Genomic DNA, 10048 nt, shown 5'->3' with positions numbered 1-10048 from the left:
CCCCATGTGTTTCTTGGCTTTATTATCTAGAGTTCTCTCCCCAGGGGGTTGGGCTCAGGCAGGCCCATCAGGGATGAAACACCTTCAGGCAGGGAACTGAGTACTTGATTTAAGAGTTTAGCTTTCGTGTGGGTCACTGACCTCCCCTGAAATTGAGTTCTCTGGCCAGAGCTGTATGACTGCTCTCAGAAGATACCTAATCATTGCTCTAGCTCAGCTTCCGTCTCCAACAGCTAACTGGTCAGATCCTATGTGTTTCCAGTGATGGAAAGAATGTTCATTGCCCCTTGGCTCCGCTATTAGGTGAATCTTGACATTTTCCTGTTCAGTATGAAGCCCTTAAGACATCATTGGGTATCTTAACATTGGTGGAGTCAAGCCCAGCAAAAGCCAATCCAGGGCTTGCTTATAGCCCTGGCCCATTGTCTACGGCTCTTCCATGTCACTCTGTGAAGTTTTTTTTCCATTGGAAGTCTAGGTGTGCATATAGAAAATTCTGCTATATTCCTTAGAAAAGCAAGGAGAGAAGCAAGGTGGGGAATATGGGTGGCTTAGGCTTTCCACTCACCCAAGGCCTTCACAGAGCTGAGACCTTGAAAATTCCCAGGATGAGGCATTAAGCTGGAAGTCTCTTCATTGGTATTGGCTTTGAGTCTGGTGGATTTGAATCATAGAGTGAAGTTTTCCTGTCCTTCCACCTTAGCCTGCTTGTTAAACAGGAGACGATCCCTTCCTGAATCCCCTTTCCTTCTTTTCCCCATCTCCACTGAGCCCTGCACAGGTCCCAACCTGTCCGTGGTTTGGGGTTGCTGTCTGCCTCATAAAGCCAAGTAGAGGGTTTGTCTTCTGGGAAGACAAAGTCGTCTTCTCCTCTGAGAAAGCCTCTTACGTAGTTGGCTTTGGCATCTTCCAGGAATAGGAGGGCAGGGATTGAGGCCTCACGAGTCTGGGTTTTCAGCTGAGGTAGAGAGAGAAGACAGTGGTTATAACTGGAAAGTCCAGAGTAGGGTGTTGTTACCTCCAGAACTTGTCACTGCTAACTCAGCCTGGGCTTCGTGAGCCATAGAAGTGGATTCCTTAATAAAAAGCAGTTTACAAAAAGTGCTATTTCTTTCTCCTTTCCTCTCTTTTTTAATGTGGCTCCACAGAATCCTCAGACATGTGATCAGATCACAAGGTATGTAGGTGTAAATTATTATTTTTAAAAATCTGTAACCTTTATGTAGCTTTAAAATACAGTGCATTTTAACCCTAGGGGTTCCCGCCTCCTCCCATGGCCACAGCTCTCATCCCCATCTAGAAAACGGATACTGGCACACAGTGGCTTGGAATGGGCTGCAAGGGCCCGTACAGTGACTGCTCTGTGCCTCGCCCAGAAGTCTCATCTGGAAGGTAGAGGAGGGTGTGTCCAGGGGGCCTGGTTTGGGGTTGACAAAAAGTATTTAGGGCTTCTTTCCAAGTTCTGCTTTCACGTGATCTCTGGATACCTAAACTGATGGTTCTCAATCCTGGCAGATGCAACACTCTTTCTCTACAGCAAATACTGTTAACTCTCCCTTTTACTATCCTGAAATGAAATTCATAGATAATGTAACCTACCTAAACCCATCTTAACTGTAACATAGTCTTAACCACAATATAAAAGGGGAGAAATAAAAGGAAAAGTATTTTGTCATAAAATAACATGTACTTAAATATGTGAATGCTTGGGCACAACTGTATTAGAAGATATAATTAAGTCAGATGCTTACGCCCGTACACAGAATTACTGTGAGTGCAACAGCTACACATGCAGAAAAAGTGTGTTGAATTAGCAACTCATATTCTACTAAGTGGGTGTTAACCAGTTGCTAAGAGAGTTTTCTGAAATGAACAATTTTTGGCAATATTCTAAACAAAACACATTTTGAGCTTCCCCTGATTTAAACAATAGTTGGAATCCTGGAAAACTGAGAAGTATATGAAACCTGCAAAAAAACAAACACAAAGAACCAAAAACACATCTTTTTGATTCTGATTGTGTGTAAAATGAAGGTAGGTTCTAAGCTAGGTTTTCCTTTGCTGTTTAGAGCAGTGGTCCCCAGCCTTTTTGGCACCAAGGACCGGTGCCACAGAAGACAGTTCTTCCAGGCAAGGGGTGGGGCTGTGGGGGTGGTGGCTCAGGCAGTAACGTGAGCGATGGGGAGCAGCAGAGGTGGCTTTGCCCACTGCTTTCCTCCTGCTGTGCGGCCCAGTTCCTAACAGACCAGGGACCCCTGGTTTAGAATCAACCCATACACTGCAGGACGTCAAGCATCTCTGGTTGCTTCCCTTCCATAATTGTGACCAAAAACGCTCCCGTACCTTTACAAAATGCACACCCCCCCCGCCCCCCCAGGATGGTGTCACCACTACGGAAAATAACGGTGCTTAGACAGTGCCTTTCTGGGAAATTGCTCAGGGGCAGTGCAGTGCTGTCTCCTCTACCAGAAGTCCCAGTGCCTATGAGCTGTCGGCCCTCCTCCATTCTGGAGTTAAGAAAGGCCCTGAGGTTTTCTCCAGTAATCAGTCTGGTAACTTTTAGAGCAGGGCAGGTTGCGCCATTACATCTTTCTAAATGCCCTTTTCAGTAAATTACCATGCTCTGGTAAACACAATGTTGAAATGAGAAGTATGGGCTTTTTAAAGGCAATATTTTGGAATGCTCTTGGAAAGCAACTGTGGTTCACGCTGGATGGTATGTGGAATTAGGACCCCAAGAAAATTATTCTAATTATATCACAGATCAGTTTAAATTTTGTTAAAAATAATACCCTTCGTTTTGCAAATAAGACTTATAACTCACCTTGTACCCCAAAGGACTGATTTATAAGGATAGATAAATAGGGTTTTGGTTTTTTTTTTAAACCAACTTTAAGTGGTAATGAAAGTAAAACAAAAACTGGGCTGCAAAACAGAGCCAGAAATGAAACATACACTTAACCTATATTCTTCCTAGGGGCGACACACAAAATTAGTTTCTAGAGCCACACAATGTGGCATTCCAAAACATCTTGAATTTACTTGCCTATGGGCTGTGGGGGTGGGTGTAATTTAAAAGGTCATGAAGTTCTAAAATAAGAGAAAATACTACTTTTCAGCACTGACAAAACTACCGTAACTTGTAGTTAAAGCTGTCTGTCTATATTGCTTTTTAACGTGAAAGTAATATGCATTTGCTTAAGGAAGAAACAAACTGTACCAAAGCATACATCATCTTCCTCACCTCCCAAAACTCATGAGGAAAAAATCCCTTCTGCGTTGTTCTTCCAGAACCTTCCCATGCACGCACGTACAAGTTTTTTTTGTTTGTTTAATCCCAAAGTACCTCGAACACTCATTATCTTTTAATGGCAACGTAATCTGAGAGATATGGAAATTCCCATCTTGAAAGTGCATCGAAAGGCCACAGCTTCTCTTCTTCCGCGCGGCCAAAGCGGAAATTAAGTGCGGCGAGGCTGGCGACCTAGGCTGTGCGCCCACCACGCCGCACTTGGGACACTGGCCGGGTTAACCCTCCCGCCTCGTCCGCGCGCCACGGGCCAGCCCCGCCCCCTGCCGGAAATGGCGGGCCTGCGCCTAGCATGCTTCCGGCCCTGGGGTGGGACAGAGAGCAAAGTGACGCCGGAACCAGAACCTCACACCCTCGGGAAGTGGCTCAGGGATGGGGGAGAGGAGAGCGGCTGTGCGGTGGCGGACGGTTTGAGGGCGCCAAGGACGTCGGACGGTAGGGACCAACGAGAGCGGCTGCTAGGGTGCCAGCCTCCGCAGGGCTCCAGCCGCCGGCATCCCGGTAACCTCCCGCCCCGCAGCGCAGGTAGGCGAGCGCTGCCTGCCTCCCGCCGGTGGTGCACGCCTTTGGCTGCTTTTCCTCCCGGGCTGGCTGCTACTGGGCTAGTTAGCCACCGCATAGTAGTATTTGAATTGAAAAGTTAAAATCCTATTTAGCTGGTTCTGACAATGAGGGATTTTGCAAATTATGTGGCGGGCATTTCCCATAAATTGGAAGTCACAGTAGCAGCTCCGAGGTTTGAACAGCAATGTATTTAAAGCACATACATTATTAGGCTACATTATCAGGCTAGAAATATCCTTAGGAATTCAAGCTTATAGAAAATTTAGCCGTTAACCTGAGTTAGGGGGCACCTGCTCCGCCTACATGGGAGAATCCCATCAACACCGTGCAGTTATCATCGGCCACTAAAGAGGCAGTGGCAGTATGGGTCTAATCAAAGCTCGACAGTCTAACGCATGAACTTTGCCTATGCATCGGCTATATTTTGTATGTCAGCATTGGAACGTTTCACTCATATAAAACCAAAGCGTAAGGTATGCCTTTGGTCCTATGAAAGATAAGCGCTTGCTCTAGGTCCGTGTCCTCCACTATCTTCAACAAGTTTGGCTTTTCACCAGTAACCCAGCTTCCTTTGGCAACAGTATTACCTGGGAGTAATCAGAGCATCTGCCCAGTTATTACCTGTAGATAATGGTGAGTGAGCAAGCCAGAACAAGGCAGCTCAGAGATCAGTAGCTATACTCTTGAGGCATCCTCCCTATTCAGAATGGCTGTACTAGTGACTGACTTTCATATTTAGCATGCATGTCCAACAGCAGCACCTCCATACAGGATTGGGATGAGCATTATTCCCATCCAGTTTCAGGATAGTTATGCTGCAAGGTTCTGGCAATGAAACCCTGGAAGAAGCTGGCCATAAAGGGACTACTGACCACCTACCTATCCTCCTCCTAAACCATATTTTGCTGCCAGCCCCACCCCAATTCAGTCACCAAGTCCTGTCTGTCCCTCATGTCTTCTGAATCCTGTCTTCCATCCCCATGGTCCCGCCTCCAGCCTTCCACTGTAGCCTTGTGCCCCTAAACTACAGCCAGGCCAGAATAACTGTTCGCTCCATGCTCATCTCCCATGTAACACCTCCCAACTTGCCTAACCTTTCCAAACTGGGTTTCCTAAATGCACATTTGCTCTTTCCTGTGTTTAGACCACTTTCCCATTGACTGAATCACACCAAGGTTAACTGACTTGTCTGCTCGAGTAATAATGGTTCACTTACATGCTGGTTACTAAGAGCTAAACACAAAAATATAGTAAATGCTTTCCATTTTACTTAATCCACACAATCCTCAAGTAGGTACGTTTACCTAAATTTAAAGATGAGAAAACTGGACTAAGCCTAAGTCACACAGCTATTAGGTTTAGATATAAATTTCAAATCCGGCCTGAATCTAAGACACTGTATTTACACATTTCTGTACCTTCAGTGTCTAGAAGCATCAAAGCTTCCCTATTATAAGTCCTCCAAAAGACATTAAGGGAAACCCAATTTTTACCTTTCTCCACCAGTACCAACAGAGGATGTAAATGATCGTTATTAGCTTATCCAACTGAGTGCCTTCCTGACACCTTAAACTCTCCATTATACAAATCAATTACATTTCCTCCCGTCCTTCCTTACATTTGACCATCCCCAATATCTTCTGAAGGCTGTCATGACAAATTAGTCTCACAGAAAGTCATAGTTCCCAGTCCATTTATGATCCCACAAAGCAATACAGAAACCACCCTCTACCAAACTAAACATGTAAGTAGAGTTTTAGTAGGCTTTAAGTAAGTGCCATCTTAACTATTCTTTGGTCAGGGTTCTAGCCTGCAAGTTCTATTATGGGTCAAAAACTTTCAAAATCTTGGAAAACTATACCAAACTACAATTTACCAAGATCTAAGAGGGTCCTATCTGCACACAAGCATTGCTCATCTTCTTGGTTTTGCAGGAGGTAACAAACCCTAGGAAACCTGATTCTGGTTTCTGGCCTTTAGCATTCCCCAAATTTCTCTATTAGATACATTTCACACTGGAAGGAAAATCATTAGCATTTCATGACGTTATTTCTTTGAACATTAAGACTCCTGTGCACAAGGACCCATAAATCCTGACAACTGCTTTCTAGAACCCAAACCACTCTGATGTGTAAAAGCCCTGGTGTGTTTAAAATTCAGACTGTTGGGCCCCATTCCGACATTTTGATTATGACCAGAATGGTTTGGTCTGAGATGAGGAAGCCAGGTTGAAGAACCTTAGACTGAGGAAGTAAGTTCCAAAGAACCACTTCTATCCTACCACTGACCCATCTTTCCAACATGACTCATCAGAATCTTGTAAAGACCATGAGTTTTCCCCCCTTGGGCCCCATGGAACAATTAAGGGCACATTGTCCCACTCATTTATAAATTCAGAGCATACAATGCCAATAGGTCTTTCAATGATACGATGGCACCAACAGGTATCATTCTCACTTTATAAGTGAGAAGCCCCCAATTAGGTAACCAGCCAAGGCCGTATTCTAAGTGTTGGTGCCATCTCTCCCATACTTCAAGGGGAGCTGGTAGAAGAGCCCAGGTCCTCACACCCTTACTCCTAGAACTTGTTAGGTGGGTTTCTGTACAGGTAGGGAAGTAGAAGTGCCAAAGAACCCTCACTCAGACCAGAAGAGAAAAGCACTTGTTATCATTTAATGAATCTCCCACCATGTGGCTTCAAGCTACCAGGACACAAGCCCCACCGACACCCTTAATCTTCTCCTCAGCTCTTCTGCTGAAGAATTTGGCCTTCACGATGACAGGCTGCTTTGGGAGCTTTCCCTTCCCCAGAACTTTGTAGTAACCCTAGAAGAACAGAGAAAAGGGTTTATAATGCACCGTGGCAGTCACCAACTCTGTGATGGGTACGAAGAAAAATGCCTACCAATCCACTCCATCTAGGAGCCACGGAGGGCATGTTTCTGATCTGGGCACTCCCGGGGGCACTGACTGCCCTCGCCAGTGAATCAAGACCAGCACATTCTCTCCGAGTACTCTAGCACACCAGGACAAGAGCTGTCAGGATGTGACTCTAGTCTCGGGCAGAGCTCAAACCCTTTCTCCTATTCAATTACGACTTGATAAGCAAAAAAGGAAAATCACATTTCCAGCAATGCTCCAAGAAGTCATGGTCATCAGAATTGCTCAAAGAAGAGGCTGAGAAAGGGAATTTTAAAACTTTACTGAAAGCCCCCTCAGGATTCCCACCACCTCCATACCCACAGTGGTAAGACTGACACAAGGACCAGAACTCCTAATGATATACAAAAATGCCCTTTTTTGGGGGGGGGGGGGGGGGGCGGCAGGGTTCTCTTCAGATAATGTCGGGCCTTAAATAACAATTGAACATACTAGGATTTTATTCTGTAAGAAACATAAAGGGTCAAGGGCTGTGCCTCATGCAGTCTTGTGTAAAACAGACCAGAGCCAGCTGACCTAAATTACTACCAATAGTTCAGGTGAGAAACCTGTACCAATCAGGGCACTGACACTAGAAATAAGATAACCAACTGGAAAATGTTCAAGTGAAAAATGAAGTAAATGAACGAGGGAGTGGAAGAATTACTCTTCAAATGTTTTGCATGAATCACAATTGAACAAGAGTTCAATTTTGGTCAGTAAGTACCCATGGAAATGCTACGGAAAGTGGAACTTTCTAGTAGGTATCTGGGTATATAGACTTTAGGTGCAACTATATTATCCAGGATTTTGAAAGGCAAGGACCCACAAAAAAGCAAAAAATACTCAGTTCACTCACCGATCGCACCACATCAATGATAGGAGCAGCTCCAGTCTTGTTCTTGGCAGCATTTACCCGTGTCTGCTCACTGACCAAGGTCCACAATTTATCAAGGTTGACAGTTGGGCAGAAGCTCTGGTTCCTCTTTAAGTGGTAATGCCTCATACCAACTTTCCCAAAGTATCCTGGGTGACTGGGAAAAGAAGGCAACCATTTCCATTACCTCACTCCAACTAAAAAGCTCTGTTTACCATCTCCACAGTCCATCTCCCCCCCATTACAGTGTAAGTTGTTCACTCATGCAGAAGAGTGACAAAGCAGGTACTCCACTTCTTGAATAAAACAAATCTTTAAAAAGCCACCAAAGACAATCGGATGGAAAAGACTAGCCTTATTTCACGGAACCAGAGTAAGTCACTGAGAAAGTCAGAGGCAGTGCCAAGACTAGGATTCAGGTCACTTGACAGCTTCCCCACACTCCTATAACACAGGTCTCCTAAATAAATAGTGAGAACACAACCCTGCTAATTTGTGGGCGTTAAATGGATCTAACAGTTGTGCAACTCAATCTGATGCATGTCACTAACCCGGTGACTGACTATGCCATGAGGGCCACAGCCAGTGAATAAGGTCAGCAGTTTCTCTTTGAGGACTCTAGCACACTAAGGCAATAGCCGATACCCAAGCGTGACTCTAGCCTCGGTGACAAGTTCTCAGTTCACATCAAAAATTAACTTGACGAAACCCAGCCACAGGCAAGGTTTCTGAGTGGTAAGAGCCTTGCTTCCCGTTGAAGATGTTCTTAACTACCCTCTACCCCCAAATCCAAAGCTGTCAGTGTCAGTAAAGGCAGAGTCCGAAAAACACTCACTATTTGTCGAAGTTGATCCTGTGGTGATGCATGCCACCAGCATTACCGCGGCCTCCCGGATGCTTCCGGTGTTTGCCTGCAGGAACACAAAGCTACATGGCTAAAATAGCCTTCTCCAACCCCTCGATATTACTTCTCGCAAAAGCATTTCCCCATACTTCTGTGCCTTTGCTTAATACCTCTTCCAGCAATGCTGTTCCTTCAAGACTCTGGGATAGTCATCACTTTGCAGTGTTCCACCTCACAACACTAACACAGTACTCCATGCCTTCAACCAATTCAATACTGGACCCCGCTCAATTTCCAACCCCCCCCCCCGCAACTGACGTGAAATTCTCTAAAACTGGAGTACTAGAGAATTCTCAAAGAAAAAGCCAACAGCTAATGATCAAATTCAATCCGACTCGACCGCCAAGAGCTCTAACTAACCCACTTCCCTAAGCTACCTACTTCCTGACAAGCTAGCACCATGCAGAGATAGCCCAAGGCCGACCAGGATGTGGAGACAGTACTTACCGATGCGGCCGTGGCCGTGGCTCACGTGGCCCCTAAGTTTCCGGGTCTTCCTTAGTCTGGATGGCTGTGTGGGAAAAGGTGCTTGGTGATAAGGCCTAAGGGAAGAGGGGCAGGGGGCGAAGCTTGCCAGTGTGTGAGAGACCTATAGGCCTGGGGGCCAAGGATCTGCTTTGTTGCACCTTCAGCGAAGTCGAGGTTACGGCTTGGCCCAGGGCCGTGCGGCCTCATCAGGGAGGCGCCAGTGAACCCCGGACCGCGTGTCTCGAGAAACCGAACCGCAGGATGAACACGCGGCCCCAGGCTCCCCGCCCCGCCCCGGACCCACGCCGGCTACCCCGCCCTGCGGCTGGCCATGCGCGGCCTGGAAGACCGGGCCAAGCTCGGGAATAGGTGGCTGGGGTGCAAGGTGACTAAAGCTCGCGGCCTAGGCCAGCAACTATGGGGACGCATGAGGAAAATCACCTACCATGTCAGCGACCGAGACGAAAAAGGAAGGGCTCTGCAAAGTCTCGCGAGCTATCGAGCTCGGGGGCGGAGCCAACGCCTCACTTCCGGTTCGGAGGGCGGGCCGCGGGCGGAGCTTTTTTAGCGTCGCGGGTCTTGAGCTGCTGCCGGTTTTGCTGTTTCCTCTTCCTGTGGGGTGAACTGTCCGTCATAGAGTTGTTCCGGAGGCTGCGGGGGCCGAGAGCCTTCTCGGTGCTGTCACGCGTGCGCTCGGGCTCAGAGGCGGAGGGCTGGCGCGGAGGGCGGGGCTTGGGACGCTGTAGTGCACGCAGCTGGGGTCCAGGTGGGCCGGGCGCTTTTCCCAGGGACACGGCCCAGGAACCTGCTGGGGCCAGTGTATTTCTCTGCTGCTCACCAACCGCCCCATCCTGAGCAGCCCCATGCGTCTCGCTGTGTTTTTGGTGGTCGGCTCGGCCCGGGCGGTAGCGGTTGCTTGCTTGTTCCCTGGCCGCAGTGAGAAACCGCAAGGTCCTGTTTGACCCTGTGTGCCCACCCGATGTCTCTTCCTGCTCCCTTTATTCCT

At 47.2% G+C, this 10048-nt stretch overlaps 1 protein-coding gene across 1 annotated transcript; it reads right to left on the bottom strand.

The window, feature by feature from the left end:
* Nucleotides 1–6523: 6523 nt before the first annotated feature.
* RPL27A (ribosomal protein L27a) lies at nucleotides 6524–9079 on the bottom strand. The gene is made up of 4 exons (XM_007459843.1): nucleotides 9022–9079; nucleotides 8506–8581; nucleotides 7653–7827; nucleotides 6524–6700 (listed from the first exon to the last, which is right to left on the bottom strand). Exons 2-4 carry the CDS (start codon nucleotides 8535–8537, stop codon nucleotides 6572–6574), a joined length of 336 nt encoding a protein of 111 aa, XP_007459905.1. The 5' UTR covers nucleotides 8538–8581; nucleotides 9022–9079; the 3' UTR covers nucleotides 6524–6571.
* Between the last annotated feature and the right edge of the window lie 969 nt (nucleotides 9080–10048).

The sequence above is a fragment of the Lipotes vexillifer genome, unplaced genomic scaffold (genome assembly GCF_000442215.2).
Source record: "Lipotes vexillifer unplaced genomic scaffold, Lipotes_vexillifer_v1.1 scaffold61, whole genome shotgun sequence".
Lineage (NCBI taxonomy): Eukaryota > Metazoa > Chordata > Mammalia > Artiodactyla > Lipotidae > Lipotes > Lipotes vexillifer.
Note: the sequence above shows the minus strand (reverse complement) of the source record. Positions and strands in the feature narration are given on the sequence as shown.

What these genes read in the sequence shown, in the direction of transcription:
- RPL27A (XM_007459843.1), bottom strand. Translation starts at nt 8,537, where the DNA reads ATGCATCACCACAGGATCAACTTCGACAAATA. An exon ending in AGGATCAACTTCGACAAATA is followed by an intron (nt 7,828 to 8,505) that starts GTGAGTGTTTTT and finishes TTCTTTTCCCAG; the next exon opens with TCACCCAGGATACTTTGGGA. An exon ending in TCATTGATGTGGTGCGATCG is followed by an intron (nt 6,701 to 7,652) that starts GTGAGTGAACTG and finishes CTGTTCTTCTAG; the next exon opens with GGTTACTACAAAGTTCTGGG.